Consider the following 20,077-nt stretch of genomic DNA (forward strand, 5'->3'; position numbering starts at 1 on the left):
AGGTTAATTGAGAAGTGACCGTTGGGAAAGCTTTTCAGACAGCATCAAATTAAATCCAAAAGATACACATGCGCAATCGCTCTCACACTCTCTTTGTATCTTCAAAACAATGCAACAATCTCTGCACACTTTCACTCGGTAGAGCTTTCTCCACGAAGCTTTGCTGGTCTCTAGACTTTTTCGCCACCTTATTTTGGCCAAAAAGTTCATTCCGTTTCGAGTTGTGGCATTTTTCAGGCGTGCGAAAATTCCTCAGCTGTCCAAGAATTTCCTCAACAGTTTTAGCCATCTTAAAGTAGTGGAAAAAAGCAGGAAATAAAGTGAAAAATTAAATTCCTTTTTAATCCAAGTAAGTTTTAGCCTAAAAGTATGCTATAGCTAGACCTACAAGTGCCCCAAGTGGAAAAACCTTGTGCCAGAGCTGGAAAATTATGTATCCATGGGGGCTTCCTGTAAGCAAATACACACTCCTGTAAAGGAAAAGGAGGTAGTGAAAATTAAAGCTGACCAGTGTGACACACATTGGGTGAGAGCAGCTGGAGGAATGGCACTCACACCCCTCGTAAATTATGCAAAATAAAATTATGGTAATGTGGTTTCACAGAAAGCAAGAGTGGGATCCTTGCCAAGAACGACTGGCACACACTTGACCTCCGAGGAAAGGCACTCGAGTCGGGCACACAAGATACTGCAGGGACATGAGCCTTTGTGGGCCAGTGGGTGGTGCACGTACTGTCCCATCCGCCCGTCCACCCAACCGCCCCCACACACAAGTGCACGTTGAACTTGAGAAAAGAACAGAGGAAAGACCCGGGCGGAAAATGCACGATACACATCTGGCAATGGCCAAATCTCTAAGGAAAAAATCCATCAAACTAGTATTATTAGAAATTCTATTAAAATTGATTAAAAGCTCTTAATATGTTTACAGTAACTTAGAGTAGTCATTAAAGTGTTTGCAATTAGCTTAACAGAAATAGACATACGTATTGTTTAAACTCTTATTGATTATTTCTAAAATTATGCAATGAGTGGCAAACATTTATATATTTTTTAAAAGTATAAAGTATTTCTTTAATATATTCCTGAAAAGATGTATCATGACAGTGTGCAGAAATTGTATAATCCAAAAAAAATTAAATTGGTAGAATAATAAAGTTCTAGTTACTTGAGGATAAAATTAATTAATGATTGATTTGTGGACAGTAATTGAGTTGTTCGAATAGCAACTAATACCCTTTTCACTCCCCGAAATAGATCGAATAGAGGCCACTTGAGCAGCGAGCACGCAACATGGCGTGTCCTTTCTTCAGGCGAGCGGATTCGCTGACACGGCAGCCCTCGGTCATCGCCGAGCCCGGTGGCCACTGGGCGCTCGAGGACGAGGAGCTATCGGATGACGCCCTGACCCTCAAGCACCTCCAAATGGCCATCCAGCTGCTAACTGCGCCGTCGAACGAGGATCTCAACACGGCAGTCACTTCTTTGGTAGCCAAGTACCGCCAGAACTGGCCCAACATTCACAAATTGTAAGTAAAGATGATTAGTCTGATTAGGAATAATGTAAGCTGCTTTCATATCTTAAAAGAGGTTCTCAAACCTTATTTAATTTTATTTAAAAACGGAAAAATCTTCTTTGAACTCCTCTAGAAAGCTGGATCCCCAAACGTTCAAGAGCTGCGCTAACTATGATTACTTGGCGGACATCCAGGAGTTGCTTTTGAAGATGGACGAGGCGAGTGCCAGCGAGATCCTGGTGCTTTTGGGTGAGGAGCTAATCACCTGTTGCTGCACGGGCATAATTGAAAGGGCCTTTCGGTGCCTGGGCACCGATCTCCAGGAGTTTCTGGGCTCCCTTGATGGGGTTTACGATGTGCTCAAGCTGCAGGAGGTGAGTTTTAACTACCAATTATTATACATTTTCGAACAAACGAAATCTTTATGATAATTAGGAGGATGTGACCGATACTGGGTTTGTGTGTGCAGGCGAAGGAGAGCTGATCTTCACCTCGGAGCGTCCTGTGATCGCCTGGTTGCTCCTGGGTTCCCTGAAGGCCCTCACCCGCATGCTCTATAAAGTGGATGTAAACATCAAGATCGAGCCCGTGGAGGGCGATGCCCGTCGCTATCGCTATCTCTTCTCGCTGGTCAAGGATAACTCCCAGACCATGCTGATGGGTCGTCCCACTTTTGTGAGCAAAACGATTCCAGAAACCGTGCAGCGTAGCAACTCCAGTAATGCATCTGATTTGCAAATGAACTCGTCTAGTTTCTGCAAGATGTTTCCCTGGCACTTCATCATGAATGAGCAACTGGAGCTGGTGCAATTGGGAAGGGGATTCAGCAAGTTGTACAAGCCCTATATGGCGGATTTCGGATGCCAGGCGAGCACCTACTTTGATTTCAAGCGCCCCAAAGGATTGACCATGAAATTCCGGGATATTGTGAGGCGTACCTATACGCCCTTCCTGATTGGTCTGAATAATCCTCCAGGGGCCGTAGACTTCCCGGCTATAGGATTAGAGATCAAGGGTCAGATGGTGCATTGCCCCGAATCGAACTCCCTGCTGTTCATTGGCTCGCCATTCTTGGACGGTTTGGATGGGCTGACCTGCAATGGTCTCTTCATTTCGGACATTCCGCTGCACGACGCCACCAGGGAGGTGATCTTGGTGGGCGAGCAGGCCAGGGCGCAGGATGGACTGCGCCGGCGCATGGACAAGATTAAGAACAGTATCGAGGAGGCCAATTCGGCGGTGACCAAGGAGCGAAAGAAGAACGTCAGCCTGCTGCACCTCATCTTCCCCGCAGAGATAGCCGAAAAGTTGTGGCTGGGCTCCTCCATCGACGCAAAGACCTATCCGGATGTGACGATCCTGTTTAGCGACATCGTGGGCTTCACCAGCATCTGCTCAAGGGCCACTCCCTTCATGGTGATCAGCATGCTGGAGGGCCTGTACAAGGACTTTGATGAGTTCTGCGACTTCTTTGATGTGTATAAGGTGGAGACCATCGGAGATGCCTACTGTGTAGCCAGCGGCCTCCACCGCGCCTCCAAATTCGATGCCCACAAGGTGGCCTGGATGGCCCTCAAAATGATCGACGCCTGCTCGAAGCACATTACCCACGATGGTGAGCAAATCAAAATGCGGATCGGTCTGCACACGGGCACGGTTCTCGCGGGAGTGGTGGGCAGGAAGATGCCCAGGTACTGCCTCTTCGGGCACAGCGTCACCATCGCCAACAAGTTCGAGTCCGGCAGCGAGGCGCTGAAGATCAACGTCAGTCCCACCACCAAGGAGTAAGTCTTAAATGATTAAGCTAGTGGGATTGACATAAATTACAAGATTTATCAACAAATTTTGCTTAAAAGAAAAGCTCATTCGAATTTTTAATGTTTGAAGGCACTAAATGGCAACATTTTGTTGTTATCCAATTCACGTATTCGCTCTATTCGCTCTTTTCGGGTCTTTAATAATCAGTAAATTATATTTTTCACCACAGACCCAGACAATTAAACAAAGCTGACATAGAATTGATACCTTTCTTAAGTTTTTTTTAATTTAACAAAGATCTCTTTATAAAGTTTAGGTTTCAAAGATTACTTAGTCAAAACTTATACTACTTTCCAAACAAAAATTGTTATGTTAAAAGCATTACAATTAAATAAATAGGCAGAAGATTTCCTTTTCAAAACACTACTTCAAAATGTACTGTTAAAATGTATATTCGTGTAAAATATATCTAAACCTATTTCAACTTGTTTTTCAATTTTAGGTGGCTGACCAAACACGAGCGCTTTGAATTCGACTTGCAGCCGCGGGATCCCTCGTTCCTTCCCAAGGAGTTCCCCAATCCGGGTGGAACCGAGACCTGCTACTTCCTGGAGAGCTTCCGTAACCCGGCTTTGGACAGCGAGTTGCCGCTGGTGGACCACATCAATGTGGCAATGAAGACCATATCGGAGGGCGGCGATGCTTAGGAAGCCGAAGCCATTTCCAGATCCAGACCCGGGTCCTCGATCCGTAACCCCAATCCTCCCGTAGACCCACTCGCTCAGTAGTCGCAGTTCGATGCACTTGTATTGTGGTTTGGCCTGTTGCCCTGCTTAGCCTATAAAACAATAAACTATCCAATTCGAATGGTTGCATTCCAGCACAAGAGATGAACACACTTTATTTTAAGGGTTTATTTTGGGACTTAGGCGGCGGCACTCTTCTTGGCCTCCTCCTGCTTGGCCTTTACGAAGGCCCTGACCTTGTCGCCAATCTTGCTGGCCATCATGCACCGGTGTCCGCGGAAGGCCCACTCGTCCGTGGGACTCTTCTGGGCGTTGTCGTCGATGCAGCTCTGGGCGATCTGGAGGGCCTCCTCCTCGCTCAGGTCCATCTTGAACTGCTTGGCCAGACGGTCGGCGTGGTAGCCCTGCTCGCTGCAGAAGATTTCCAACTTGGTGGCCGTGCAGGTCAGATACTGCCGCACATCGGGTTCGTCGGGGAAGACCAGGTTCTTCAGCTGGGCAATCTGGTCATTGCTCAGGGGATTCTCCTTCAGGCATTCCACGCGGATGTTCTTGATCTCCTCGCCAGTCTTGGGCTTCCACTCATCGGCATGGGCCTGCTCAAAATAGGGTTGATACAATGAATTCAAACATCTTTATATCTAAAAACAATGGCGAACATCTAACTCCAAACTTAAAATTTCAAATAAATTAGAAACTTCTGTTCATTGTTTTAATAATGAAAAGAAAATATCTACCTTTAATAATTTCCGCAATCAATTAATCTAAAAATCATTTTATAGACAATTGGATGTCGTGACATTTAATTTAGTGTGGGTTTTAATTGTAAGAGGTATCTCCGACGGCCCGATTTTGTTTTGAGAATTCTCAGTAATTAGATTTTATAACCTATAAAAATAAATAATTAAAATTTTAATACAACAGTTTTTTAAAGCAACGAGGATTTCAACAGGTTCATATAACTCTTTAAAATTCTTGAAATTAACTGAACGGTTTTATTATATGATTTAAACCCACTTAGCAAAGTTGAATCAATGAAAAGCTAGTGCAAGTTTGCAGTTAGAATAGTTCGCCTTTGTCACATTTTATATACTATATATACACACCACAGCGCACAGGGCCAGAGCAACGACCAGATACTTGAGCATGTTGGAATATAGTTTCACGATCGTGTTGTAGATGAAGTTCTGAACTGAAGCGCCGTCGGCTTAGTGCCTGGCTTTATAGCAAAGCCACCGCTAATCGTAAATCGGTGATCGCTCGATGTCTCTATGTCTATAAGTCTATATGTCTATGCTCTCTCCACAGATTCTCTGTGTCAAGAGTTCAGCGATAAGCCAGTCCAGTTCCCATCCACGCTGTTTAATTGCATTCCGCACCAGCTGATAAGTCTGGAAAGAGACCCAGACTTGGACTGGAATTGAACATTTGCTGAGCTCTACTTGCTATGCAAAACTTGTTTGTTGATTAACTTGTTTATTGAATAGATTTCTCGATTATTCCGAGTTTTCAATTTCCAGTAGTATTTTCAACTAAATCTTTAATTTACTTGCTGATATTGAATAAACTGTTATCTTCTCGGAAAATCTTTCATCTGGAAGAAAACTATTTCCTGTTTCATAGCAAATGCATTTAATGTATGCTTAATCTTTGAGGTATCTGATGAAACAACTAATGAATCTTTAACTGATTTATAAAGTTCAATCTGCACTGGCGAAAACAAAACTACTGATAATAAATCGTTTAAGTTTAGTAGTGTAACATTTCTTTAAAGCATTTCTATAAGTAAATTAAAGTGATCATTTCGCTTACTCTTCCAGTGTCAAATAAACATTATTTAACAAAAGAATTAAATGATATTTAAGAATAGAAATTTCGGGATTGTAATTTTTCGTAAAAACACTGATCACTAAGTAAGACAACGAAATCTGTCATTCATCATGACATTACACTTGATCCCTTATCAGTTACCAGGGTCAAGCGAAACCCCCGATTTCCCAAATACCGTCGCATTTAATAAATAACTAATGCTGATAGCAGGAACTGCCAGCCGCTTTCACCCATTCAAAATAATGAACGATCCAAGTGGCCAACTGTCAATTCGACGGCCATTATGCAAGCCCATGCAGTCGTATTTAATTAAATCAAATAAAATTCACAGCTGGCCGTCGAGTTCAAAATTAAATACGGCCTCAGGCGACCGAGAGATGTCATTATTATGGGATGATTTCGAGCACTATATTATATGTATTTGTTGGGTAGTAGTTGGGTAAACGTAAAACCCGGTGGTTCGCTGGGAACCACGCGCCCTTCAACTAATAACAGTTGCCTCAAAGGGGAGTACTGCCCTTCACAACTATTATTATTCAAAGGAGGCGAGTCCTTAACTGAGGGTTAGATAGCAGGGTTAAAAAATAGGAAACAATCGGAAACAGTGTTTATGCGAGTACCCCAAACAATGGTCATGATTACCATCGCTATGGAGTTCTCAATTTCTCTCCCCCGGCATTGTATTATTGTTGTGTTATTAGAAAAATTATACAAAATATATATACAGGCTGTTGAGTGAAAATTATATTAACACCCTGAGAGCGTGTCAATGGCCAAAGTCAGGAACAAAATACACTGTGTTGGCGTGTTGTGGATATCTCAAATTACTGGGTTGAGGATGGGAAATGGGATTGGAATGAGGATTTAGATTGGAAAACTGCAGTTAACGATTACATAATCGTCCTGTTGGCGGTGTCAAATGCTTGCCTGCCGGAATTCGCAATATTGTATAAATTGTGAGCCCCTTGAGCCATTTTGTTTGAAATTTGAGTTTCCGGCTGGGATTTGAAATGAGAATGTGATATGAAGACTTTTTAGAGCTGATTTCAGGTAGTACTTGCCATTTGGCGTGTGTCATGTGAGAAAATGTTTTTGGCCAAATCCTTTAAAAAAATAGATTGTTCTAGGAATCCTAATATGTACTGCTGTGGTCACAATATTAGCACAAAATGGCTACCAACTAAATACTTTGGCTCTAAACAAAGTACGATATCTGACTGAATTTGTGTTATTAATTTCATAATATTAAAGATTAGGAATCAAATGATAAGAATCAAATGATAAGAATCAAATGTCTTAAAACCAAAATCTTAGTATTATTAGTGCTATTATCTTGGCCCCAATCGTGTGCATCTGCATATGACACAACACAATTCTAGCAACTTGCCAGCACAGATTTCAGTTAACAAAATGGCAGCCCACCAGCCGCACACAAAGTTTCCTTGAACTTTTAACAAAATTTCACGTTTCCATGGGTTTCCGGTCGGTGTTTTCTTCGCTTCTTTTTCCGCAAGAGGAAGACTTCCGCCGCAAGAAAAGCAAAATGTAATTTCATGGCTCGCTGAACGAATCCGAATACATGAGAGTTCAAAGTTTCAGCTTTTGGCCCGGCCAAAGGAGCGACAGGGACGGAGAGAGAGAGAGACTGTCACAGGATGCTGGCAGGACTTGAAAGCGCAGGAAGTTATTTAATGAGATTTTCTTTGCGTCAAAGATAAGTCGAAGGAGCAATTCCGAAGCCTGCAATCTTGTAAAACAATATGCAAAACACGCGGGCGGGGCTGGTGTCTCTATCTGTGATTGTTATTGTCGAGCTGAGAGAGCTGAAAAGGATAAGCACAGGACGAAGGACGAACGACAATTGTTGCACACACTCGAAATTAAATTAACTTTTTTCGACCCTGTCCATTTTGGAGTGCCGCCGTCGCCTGCATTGTTCAAAACCAACTGCCGCTGACAGTTCCAAGTTCCAAGGGGAAGTTGGGCGGAGATGGGCGTTCGCATTCCGACCTGGCTAACCCACACAAGACCCACTAGAGACCTTACAGAACTAGAGACAATCGACTCCACCGACTGCTCAAATATTGGCTTGGGGTCGCGGCACCAAAAAGCAACCATAACCGAAATCGAAAAACCAAAAACCAAAACACAAACACAAAGCAAACAAATCGCAATCGAAATGAATGAATGGGGCAATGACGCAAGGAAATCTCATTAGCCGCATGTCTTCAAGTTTCAGTTTTAATTTTGTACAATATCTCGGTGTGTGTCGGGGTGAAAAGATCTTTCTCTGTATATTTTTTCGGGGGTCTTGATCAAATAATTTTGCGGCCACTGCATGTTAAATATTTGTCAACATTTTAAGGCACTTTTCCATTGTTCCCCCTCCAGATCCTCCTTTTTTTTTGTTTTACCCACTGAATCAGAAGCAGTTGAGTTGGCCACTTGAGATGTCCGTCGGAGTCATCAAAAGAGCCCAGAGATGCGAGTATGTGGCACACAGAGCGGTGGTCAAGACCCGGGTTAAGCAAAGTAGCAATGATCCCGGAGTGATTTCAACTTTCCTCCTCGAGGGGCCCTGCCAACGGCTACTTATTACACCGCGGCCAACAACACATGCGTGTCTTCAATTCATGCCCAAGATCAGCATTTCCTTTACTCGATCTTACAATAAATATCTTTTAATAGCGTACACTTATTAAATACCCTTAAAAATATACAATGATGCATGGCTCTTATTTTTTATAAATTATTTATTATGTCAAAGTAATTATTTGTATACCTTCCACCTATATAACTTTTATTTTACTTAATTGTTTATTTAACTTTACTTTAAAGTTCAAAGCTAAAAACGAAATAATAACAAACCTATAATATTGAATATATATAATATATGTACATATATAAAAATATTTGTTTTACTGTCCAAAATTAAATGATCGGGCTAAAAGGCTTTCCAAAATCATATTTTAATTAATCAAACCATTTTGAGTTTCTTAAAAGGGAAATACAAATATTAATTTTCTCAAAATGTCTATCGGAATAGTCTTATTGAAAATCTTGTGAGCTAAAAAAAAAATGTAGATGCAAATTTACTAAATAATCCTTTCCTATGTCGGCATTAGAAAGCATTGCATACAAGGCATTAGTTTTTTATTTGCTTATCCCTAGAATAATCAGTTTGTGTCTATATCGCTGGCATCATAATAGAGCATTTATAAATCCTCAGATCTCTTTTGATTGATTTCTATTTCTTGCTATGATTTTTTGTTGATTTCATTTCCATTGTTGTTATTATTGTGTGCCACTGTGTGCGCGCCTTATATTGTTTGTATTGGACCGCCGCTTGTCCCTTCCCCTCCGACTCCCCATCCTTCTGCCCTACCGCCACCCCTGCCCCACCCCACCCCTTCCGCCTTCAGGGGTCCGCTCAAGCGTGAAGAGAGCCAGCCAAGCCGACGACATAATGGACATGTTTCAGCTTTTGTTATTGGCGTGCACAGAAATAAAAAGGTAATACTTTCTTTAAACTAATTTAGATCATAAAACAAAATAAAAGGCAATTTTCTATTAGTTTATAAAAAAATTATAATTAGCTGATAAAAAGTAAATATAATTCAGAATTTTTTAAATACCTTTTCTTAAATCCTTCAATATTGAATTGTCGTTCTAATTTAGGGTTTTGTTATAAAAAATTATTACAATTTTAGAAGTTATAATCCTTTATGCTTTCATTTAAACGATTTTATTTCCATAAAATGAAATGCAATCTAAGAGTTAGCATAAGTTGCACAGTCTTCCTCAACTTTTTATTAAAAGTAAGCCCTATTTTAAGAATGATAGAATTTTTGGAATATCATATTTCCCTGCTAGATTTTAATTTTAAATTGTTAAGCATATATGATGTAGATATCTGACATATTGCATTGTTACAGTTTTATTTTAATTTATTTCTCTCTGTGGAGCAACAACAACAAAGTAAGTTGTCATCTCCAGCGCTGCTCAACTAATTTGCATATTTGGTCGCAGTAAAAACACTTTATAAGTGGCCACCCAGGGCAGCTTGTCTTCATGTGTGTGTGTGTAAGCGAGTGTGTATATAGGCGTACTTTAAACAAAGTTAAAATGCGAGAAATTGGCCCTGCGCAAAACACCAGTAGCTCCACGGTAGCAGCAACAACTGCAGCAGCAGCGACAGCAGCAACAGCACGGCAGCAACATCAACGGCGGCAGCAACTTCTAGCCATTTACTGTTGCCAACAACTGTAACCTGGCCAAAAAGTCAGCAGAACTGGAACTGCCCCCTCTTTTAGTGTGTGTGTGATTATGTATGTGTGGAGGTCCTTTGGCCACTAACACACATACACATCCTCACACAGACAGACGGCTGCAGTTGGAAACTTGTTTCTTTTGGCCAACTTGTAAAACATTGTTGCCGCTTTATGTTCTTCTATTTTCTGAGTGTGTGTGTGAGAGCTATGGCTCCGCCTGTTTTTGTGGGCGGAGTCTCTTAAAGAGAGAAGGAGAATCTAATGGAGAGACTCTCAGAGAAACAGAGATTGAGAGGCAGAGCATTTCCGGCGAGCGAGAGATTCAGGCGCGCGCAATGTCGCTGCTTCTTTCGCACACGTGACCTAACTGTCTCGTTTGTTCAGTGATCGTACTCACTTTGTTTCAATTGCAATTATTTTGTAACATTCCAATAGGCCAGTGGGACCCACCGCCCCATCAAAATATATGTTTATATCCTCTTTCCAACCCAGCAGGATATAAGCCACATTATGTAAAGGACTCCTCATCAAACGCTTATTATTTTCTAAAGAAACAACTTAATATCAAAATAAATTGAAACTAATTTGCCTTAGACATTGATTAGACATTTGTTTTCTAAAATATATACATATGTATATTAATGCCATGGTTACTTGTATGTATAATAAAACTTTTTATAAACAAAAACCCTGTAACCAATATGAAGTCATTCAAAATGCTTATGTTTTAAAATTGTTTTTTAAAATTGTCATTTAATTAAAATTAATGGAAATACAACCCATTTATACTATCTTATTAAAAAAGTATAAAACCATATTGATTATAAGTTCATCAAATGTTGTTTGCGCTACGTCGTTTTCTTAAATTTTTCGACAGTACAAGCCTTAACTTAATAAAAATTTATTTTAACCAGTCTAAAATACTTACCAACGAAAAATTATTTCATTTGGTTATAAAAAGTTACTAAAATCACAAAAAAATTAATTTATGAAAAACTGAAAAGTAATTTTTGAGCGTATATACATATATTGAATTTATTCTTTGAAGGAGTTTTAAACAATCAAATAGCAACCACCAAAATAAACAATGAGTTCGGCTTAAAAATGGTTTTTAAATGTTTCTCCTAAAACCTTGAGAGCAAGCAATTTAACTCTCTTACGTTTTGTGCATTACTTCAAGTATAATGTGCAAATAAACAATTATTTGTGTACCTGCACTAGGTGATTTTATTCATGGAGATTTTAGCACGCACTTCAGACATTTTAACAGCTGCAGCTGGAAATGAAAAGCAAGTGGCGATGTGCCAGAAACCAAAGCCGAAACTTTATTTTTGGCAAGTGGGGTACATAACTATAGGGGTCTGGTAATATTAGGTACACCCCAACCATAAGCCCGGGGCCTCTTAAAAAGCAACAACTGCGCTGCCAACTGTGTCAGTTAAATGTGTGTGTACCAGTGTGTGTTTCTGTGTGTGTCTGCGTGTTAGCCATGCCAACCAGCGGCGAGGTCGCAACAACAACGCTTTTGGTTGGCTATTCCATTAGTACCGAAGCGCTCTCACACATAGCAAAAAAAAAAGAAATTGTGAAACAAAGGGAAACAAAGAAAATGAAAGAAACCCCAAACAACCACCAGTGCACCACCACTGAAGCACCACCATACCACCACATCACCACACCACCACCATCACATGGCCAGCCAGTCCGGAGTGTTCTCCCTCCACGTTACTCATACGCCGCGTTGCCGTCGCCGCCGCCGCCTCGAGTGCACAATTTTGTATACAGTACCAAATTAGATTTGAAACTTTTTTCTTAATTGCCAGCTGCTCTGCCGCCGTCGACGTCGCCGCCAACGCCGCTGCCAACAGGCGACGCCGACGCAGGCAGCTGCGCCACACAAAGGTGGTTGCAACACTCTCTGAACCTGAATCCAAATCCGAGTCCGTATCCCCCAGATACATCCCATATATACACACATAGCCGCGTGTACTTTCAACCCTCGTTCGCCAGCCGCTTTTGTATTGGTAAATGTTGCCGCTTGCCGCCATTGCTGAACGTCGCCGTCGATTTTGCTGCCGTGCGCTGTGGCCTTTTGGCCAAAAAGTTGAATCAGTTGCAATCGAGGGCTCAGTGTGTCATGTCGTCAGCGCGCGTGGTTCTTTAAAAATATGTCTGAGCTATAAGAACGGAATAAAATTGTTAATAAATACAGAAAACCAAAAGAATATAGAAAACAATAAAACTAAACAGAATTAAAAACTATACAAAAGAAAAACCCTAGTGAAGTGTGTGCTTAGAAGTGCTTAACTTCAATAAAAGTAAAATATAGTTTACTAATCCACAATCGATATGAGTTTGCCGTCGGGTGTGGACATGCAGAATCTGATGTCACAGCATCCGGTTCTCGGAGCACTGCCACCTGCTTTTTTCCTGAGAGCCGCCTCCGAACGTTATCAAAGGACTCCCAAATGCGCCCGCTGCCGGAATCACGGAGTGGTAGGTCCTTCGAGACATTACCATCTGGAATTTTGGGACTTACGCTCAATGGATTTCCGTTTTTTTCGAACCTTTGCAGGTCAGCGCCTTGAAGGGCCACAAACGATATTGCCGCTGGCGGGATTGTGTCTGCGCCAAATGCACGCTAATTGCGGAACGCCAACGGGTCATGGCTGCTCAGGTCGGTTTTACATAGGTTAAGGAGGAATTATTACAATAATTTGGACAAATCAAAATATACAATAATAACGCGTTCCTTTGCAATTTTTTTATTTTAAAATAATACAATAATATGATATAGTAATAATATATAATATAGTAATCATATTTACTTTAGAATAAACCTCCACATTTTATGATAATTTTGATAAATGATCTATCAAAAATGTGTCTACAATTTTTCGAAATTTAAACTAAATCCTTCGCAACATTATTTAAAAGCTTACTCTTATAAATACTACTTTAAAACATTTAATTAGAATGATTTAACATTTTAAGCATACTCAAAAGTAAATTTTATGCACTAAGAGTTTTCCCAAACTGATATTAAGTGTCGGTTTCGATGCAATATTCTAATCAAAATATTAAAATAGCCGACAATAGTCAAAATTATAAGCTAAATCTGAACAGTTTTTCCATTTTATACAGCAGCTAATGGTTTAATCAAGTTCCCTGTTACACTTCACTGATCAAAGATCCGTTTTCCACCATTTCCCACCTTGTTGCAGGTCGCCCTCCGTCGTCAGCAGGCCCAAGAAGAGAACGAGGCCCGCGAACTGGGTCTCCTGTACACCTCGGTTCCTGGTCAGCAGAATGGCAGCGACAGTGCCACGCCCACTCCTCACAGTCCCAACCACAGTGGCAGCGGAGGATCGGCCAGTGGAGGATCCGCCCAGAATGGCGTCTTTCACGGCGGGATTCCATCGCCACCGAGCGACGGCTTCGAGGCCAGCTCCACTCCCAATCACCACCAGCAATCGCAGCAGCAACAGTCGCACCACCAGCAGCAGCACAGCCACAACCACCAGCACCAGCAGTCCCAGCGATTCAATGGCAATGAATCCGACACGGATGGACGCACCCGTTCCGAGCACCTCAGCGTGGGCTTCTCGCCCACGAGAACCGAGTTGGACGAGAGTCCCGGTAAGTTCAAGAAACAATATTGCAAAGAATACACCGAGGAAATTGGTGTTTGTTTAGTAAAAACTACGGTCAGTCCCAGTACTGATATTGAAAGTAATGTTAATTCTAACTCAATTCTTTTAAAAATTATTTAAATGTTCTTCCTGGAGTGTTTCTGTGTTCACTTTCGAATATGATTTGAGTTCGCATACCTTCGCAATTTAGAAGAGTACTCGAATATAAAAAGATTTTCAATTTATATTCGGTTAAATTATGAAGAATTAAATCTGAAACGAACTGTAGTTCTATAGCAACTAAATCTTTTAGAAATAAGTCAGTGTAAAGAGATTAATTTAAATCAGCCGAAGGAAGGTATTTACCATAACCCAAATTTTATAAAATATATTATAGTATATATTTTAGAAATTAAATTATTTTCTGTGTAGCCCCTTAAACAGCCCTTTACGCCTGGCCTCTTGCAAAAGAGGACTTCAAAACCTTGGGGGCAAGTGAAAAGCGCGTTAAGAAAAATTTGTTTTCGATTGTTAAAAAATCAGCGGTGCATAAAGTGCCACACTCGCGGTTGCATGTGCATAGCTGCATGTGTGCAAGTGGCGAAGTGATGCTAGTGTGTGGGGCGTAGGTGTTGTTTTGACAAAGGTTTAGCCAGCCAAGCTGCAGTCCTGTACTTTGCCAAACAGCGCGTGAAAACGACCTGGGGTTGCGGTTAAGTTAACGGGGGAACCAGGAAATTTAGGAAGTCAAATTGCAACAATTAAGTTAAAGTCCTCGTTAAAAAGTCAGTACTTGATTTGGCTTTACCATTTAAGAGGACATTTGAAACGCATTAGGGAGGCTTTAAGGAACAATATTAGGAAATATAAAAATGCAACGCCGTCATTTTTAATCAGATACCACAAAATTTTTAAATGGAAACCCTCATTTGTGATAATTTAATGTGATCCATTTCATAAAAAATATGAGAAAAAAAACTGAATGTATCATAAAACACTTGCATAATAGTTTTATACTTTACCACCCAAATGGTAAATACCAGGCAACATCATCTTTTTTTCTTTTATATTCTTAACAATAGCTGAACAATAAAAGTTATTGTAACATTATCCAATATTATTTCCTATTATCCCAACTAAGCCAATCAATTCTAACCAGATCATCGCAGCCAGATTGCCTTACCATCCTAACTCAAACTCCTTCCCCCATCGCAGACCTTTCGGCCTCACCCACTCATTAGAACTATCTGCTGTCCTGGGGGTTAAGACAACCCCATGCTGAGGGTCCTGGCAGGGGCGTAATGTGAGATACTTCCCCGCCGCCTCACTTGTCTTTATTTGTTTGGCCTTTTAAAGGACGTTGTTTTTTCTGTTCGTGAAAGAAAAACACACCAGGATTCTCACGCGAATCAATCGAGAAAACCTGTCTATTTAAGTACCAGACTCTTTATTTGCACTGAAATCCAAGACGATTTCACGCTTGAATTTTTATTTTCGGTTACAGAGTTCGGTATTGGGTATTGGTATCCACGCACCCTCGACTTAATTAAATTTTCACTGCGGCTTCGTCAACTGCAAAATCAAACAGACGCGAAAAAAAACCAGAGGTAGATGAAAACAAAAAAATATCATATAGCTTGTTTCATTTGTGAAAAAAACAGCAGGTTGTCCCAGGTTGTCATGTCAACGCATCCTGATCTCCTTTCTTTCTCCACCTTTTTTGTTTGCGATTCCACTGATTACATTTTTCCCATTTCTACATTTGATACTTTTATTTGCTCTGAGCTGCCAAGTGGAAAACCGCACAGTTTCCACTTGCTACCTGGGTCACTAACTGAGGGTGGGGCGATATCTGCTTTTGGGAATACATTTATTGAATGAAAAATATCGTTATTGAAAGAGAAGAATTGCATAATAAGAATGAAAACTCTGGACACATAATTATGTGATAAGTTCAATGATAGTTTGTAGTTAATTCTAAAATGCGAATATGGATTTACCATTACATTATACAAGTCAAAAACGACGAGTTAAATTGCCAATTAAATTGTTATTTTAAAAAATCAAAATTTGAGCCATAAAATATTTTTCTACATTTCAACTCATGACTAATATGACTTTATTTTGGATCTTTTTTTGCAGTTTCCAAGCGTGGAGCTACCTTGTCAAATGAAACAGACCAGGACACGGGCTCCGAGTCCGGATCACCGAGCAGTCCTAGACCAAAGGTCGCAGGACTCTTTAATCTGACCGCCAGCTTGTCTCCCGCCCGCACAGGACCACCCAGCTCTCCGGAGTCCGATTTGGATGTGGACTCGGCGCCGGATGAGGCCACGCCGGAGAACTTGAGTCTCAAGAAAGAGGACAGCCAATCGCCGCCAAATACACCCGCCGAGAACCTGCATTTGCTGCGATCCTTTAGCAGCAGTCATGCCCCGGGCTTCCTGCCATATCACCACACGCAGTTCCTGGCCGCCGCCGGCTTGCCCGCCCACCACCACCCACCGGCGCACTCGCCACACCACCAGCAGCAACAGCAACAACAACAGCAGCAGCATCAGCAGAACCACATGCAACAGCACCACCAGCAACAACAGCAACAGCAGCAGCAGAGATCGCCCATAGATGTCCTGATGAGGGTGTTCCCCAATCGCCGGCGCAGCGATGTGGAGCAACTGATGCAGAGATTCCGCGGCGATGTCCTCCAGGCCATGGAGTGCATGTTGGCTGGCGAGGATTTGGGTCAGACACCGCCGCAGGTTCCGCCCTCACCGCCCTTCCCCATGAAGTCCGCCTTCTCGCCCTTGGTACCGCCCTCGGTTTTCGGATCCCCAACACACCGCTACCATCCCTTCATGCAGGCGCACGCCAAGAGATTCCTGACAGCACCCTATGCCGGAACTGGTTACCTTCCGGGAGTGCTCAGTGCGGCGGACATCGAGCAGTCGGAGTCCAATGGGGCGGGTGGCCTCGGGTTGGATCGCACCAGCAACGCCGGCGATTCCCAGGATTGAGGCAGCGAGGCTGAGGCCAACGGCTCTGCCGTCTTCAGGCCTTTCGAGTAAGCTTTCCTTCTAGACTAGGGAAAAACAAAGCACTTCTAAAGTCAAGAATGAAATGTCTAAATACGCAGGGTGTAACTTGGAAAATCATTGCTTTAAACTTCGAGTTTATCAAAATAATTTGTTTTCTTCACTTTTTTAATTCAAGATTTTCGAAATTTGAATACCTTTTTAAAAATGAAGTTTTATCTTTATTTAATCTTTCGGTCTTATTTTATTTGTATTATTTACCTTACATAAAGAAGCATAAATTCTTGATTTTAGAACCAGATTTAACCCATGATTTGTCCTAGATATGCCTAAAACTAAGTGTAAATTATATTTACCCTTGAACTTCTAGCACAAGTATTGTAACATAGAAACCATAATAACAATATGATTAATGAATTATAAATTAAGAAAACCATACACTCGATCCCAGTTAAGAGCCATAAGATTTATTTGTTTAGCTGAAATTAATATTATAAAGACGATGAGATTATTGTGTAAGAGATTGTTCGATCACAACCAACTAATTGAGATATCCATGTGTACCATATAAATACGAACATATATATAAATATATTAAATATCATATTATGTCTTAGATAAAGTACATTTCAAACACTGTGTTAAAGTATTTAATAAATCTACAAAATAATTCAATAAAATTAAATGAAGCAATTAAATTACTTTCTGTATTTTCTGGGAAATTCTTGGGAGTGTGTTTTCGAATGGGAAACTACCAAAGAAACTTGATGCCAAAACACTTTTAAAAATAACGAGGGCTAGCAGTTATATATCACAAATAAATATTTTTTTTATTGAAAATGTAACAATTAAAAGAACATTTGTATTGCCAAAACAAATCTGTGATTCGACAAATAATTGTTCTATTGTTTTGCGAAACGTTTAGTTCATCCCTCTTTTGATTTGAATCGCTTAGGGCTCCAATTAAATCATTTTGGCCTGCATTAAATGCCTTTCTAATAGACCAATTAATAAAAATATTTAATTAAAAGGTGCTATTGTTAGGCAAACGCACAAGACCCAAGGGCTGGTTAAGTAAATATTTAATTTTCACAGCACGTAATTTATAATCGTGAGAAGATGACTAGAGAACAATGGCCTTCCCACAAACACCCCCAACAAATACCAAACTACTGCAAGAACGACTAATTGTAGAGGCCACCCACGATTCGAAAATCCCAACTGGTCATCACAATGGACCAAAGGGCCAAATAATAATGCGAAGCGTTAATCCGTATCATCATTATCTATTTGCCACTATTTTGAGGGCAATGCCACATGACCCCCGAAAAACACCAGGAAAACTATTCCGCATGGCCGTGTGCGGAAAAGTGTGAAATCCCTTTACACATAAACGGTTCGAGCTGTTTTTGTTTTCCCCATTCGGACACACGACACGATAAACAAAATTATAATAAAACTAATGCCCACAAACTCGCACACATGACCAGCACATTTCCAGAAACTTTACAATGGCCAAAGGACTCCCCGACTCACACCCACGAAGGGACAATAATATCGGTTACACACACGCCGAGTGCAAATTACAAAACTATTTTCCAACATGCGACTGAATGGATAACAAAATTAAATTATTGGATATCAATTTGTCCATTGTGCGCCTTGCCAAACTCGAAAAGTCAACAGCAACAAGGATGGCCAGGATGTGTGACCAGCTATATCAGCCCAACCAGTCCCATTTCCCCCGTATTTATGTCCCCGAGCCGAACAATGGGCTCTATGTACCATTGTCAGGGTCCAACAATGATGGTGGGTTAGCATAGCCAAGCCACAGGATCCTCAGCTCGAGTGGACAATGGTCGACATAAAGGCAAAAAGGACGAGGGGAGAGCTGGAGGAAGGGGGGTACGGGACACACTGGTAAGCCCGGCCAGTCAGTCAGCCGCTCGCTGGAGGACGAGCTGTCGATAATATCTTAGAGTAGCAGCGGCCCATGTAGTTATGGACTAACAATGAAGCTGGAGGAGAGCCAAGAACAGTGATGATTCTTTAGCTCTCAGCTCTTTTCTCGGAAGACAACGGTTTCTTTTCAATTTTGAAAATAAAGGAAACCCTTTCTATTAAGCTTTGTTAATTTTCACATATTTTATACATATTAACATTTCAATAAATATTGCAGAGAATGGTTTTTAAAACACCCTTATAATAAAAATCACTAACTAGTTTGTCTATAGTATCTTTAAAATTTTAAAATTTTAACGGATGTTAGTCTAAGTTGTTTACAAAAAATTCTTATAGATTTCCCTTTGCCTATTTATAATTTTGTAATACAAAGTTAATTATTTGGTTAAAACAAATAGTGAAAAAATGCTTAAATCAAATGCTGCTTTTATATATAATTAAAACCTGTATAGATGGGGATTTTAAAATCTAAAAATTCCTAAAGGAAATGGCCAACACAAAGAATATTATATGGATTAGTTATTAAACTGGTGTTTTTTGTGGAGCTTCCCTTATTTCTCAAAAAAGTAGCCAACTGTCCTCTCAAAAACGACATCACTGGTTAAGACCAGGAAACAGGAGCAAAACCAGCAGCAGAAGCATTCGCAGGAGCAGCAGGCAACATGCATATGCTCCTCGAGTGGCGGCACAAAATGCATACAATGTCAGGCATGGAAATTCTTGATAATAGACAATGAATTAATAGCAGGCGGTTGCACGAGGGGGAGACAGTGAGCCAACAAACAATCCCATCCAATCCAGCCAACCAACCGACCAGCAAATCGTCAGATCGAACCTCAGATACAGCCCAAAGGCAATGGGAACAAAGTACAACAAATTGCAGGAGTTATTCGGAAAGGGGTTTCTCCTGATTCTCCTGTTTCTGCTGGCAGATGGCACATGCCTCTTGCGGCCTCCAGAAGTGCCGTGTCAATTAAAAAACAAACGAGCGGCAAGTTCTCCGCAAAGAAACGCCCAAGAAGTGGCCCACCCCAAGGCCAATGAAACGAATCCTTCCCAAAAGGGTTACTTAACAGCTTAAGATTAACCAGGCATATGTTTTTCCTGGCTAATTCGAGGGTGGTCTGCCGGAGACTTCCCCCCGGGCATTAGTTTCACTTATTTGTTATTATTTGCTTTTCCACATTTCGGATGTCGAAGACCCGTGATCACAAGACGCTGCGACTCATTGGGTAACCCAACCTGCGGCTTGTCAATCGGAGGGTCAGAGGCCATATAGCAACAACTAATTTGGCAGCCCCCAAAAAAACCAACTCCTCCCCAAAAACA

General features: G+C 41.1%; 3 protein-coding genes across 3 annotated transcripts; 2 read left to right on the forward strand and 1 right to left on the reverse strand.

Moving 5' to 3' along the window:
* Positions 1-223: 223 nt before the first annotated feature.
* LOC108051467 (head-specific guanylate cyclase) lies at positions 224-4,163 on the forward strand. The gene is made up of 5 exons (XM_017133590.2): positions 224-349; positions 1,258-1,529; positions 1,651-1,891; positions 1,953-3,301; positions 3,778-4,163. The coding sequence occupies exons 2-5, from the start codon at positions 1,294-1,296 to the stop codon at positions 3,980-3,982; spliced, it is 2,031 nt and encodes a 676-aa protein (XP_016989079.1). The 5' UTR covers positions 224-349; positions 1,258-1,293; the 3' UTR covers positions 3,983-4,163.
* Positions 4,137-5,259, reverse strand: LOC108051468 (general odorant-binding protein 99a). Its single transcript, XM_017133591.1, has 2 exons — positions 5,128-5,259; positions 4,137-4,617 (listed from the first exon to the last, which is right to left on the reverse strand). The coding sequence occupies exons 1-2, from the start codon at positions 5,167-5,169 to the stop codon at positions 4,201-4,203; spliced, it is 459 nt and encodes a 152-aa protein (XP_016989080.1). The 5' UTR covers positions 5,170-5,259; the 3' UTR covers positions 4,137-4,200.
* A 6,994-nt stretch (positions 5,260-12,253) lies between these two features.
* Positions 12,254-17,458, forward strand: LOC108051434 (doublesex- and mab-3-related transcription factor A2). The gene is made up of 4 exons (XM_017133548.2): positions 12,254-12,618; positions 12,698-12,799; positions 13,347-13,761; positions 15,897-17,458. The coding sequence occupies exons 1-4, from the start codon at positions 12,472-12,474 to the stop codon at positions 16,766-16,768; spliced, it is 1,536 nt and encodes a 511-aa protein (XP_016989037.1). The 5' UTR covers positions 12,254-12,471; the 3' UTR covers positions 16,769-17,458.
* Positions 17,459-20,077: the final 2,619 nt, after the last annotated feature.

This window comes from Drosophila rhopaloa, unplaced genomic scaffold (genome assembly GCF_018152115.1).
Source record: "Drosophila rhopaloa isolate 14029-0021.01 unplaced genomic scaffold, ASM1815211v1 contig_178, whole genome shotgun sequence".
Lineage (NCBI taxonomy): Eukaryota > Metazoa > Arthropoda > Insecta > Diptera > Drosophilidae > Drosophila > Drosophila rhopaloa.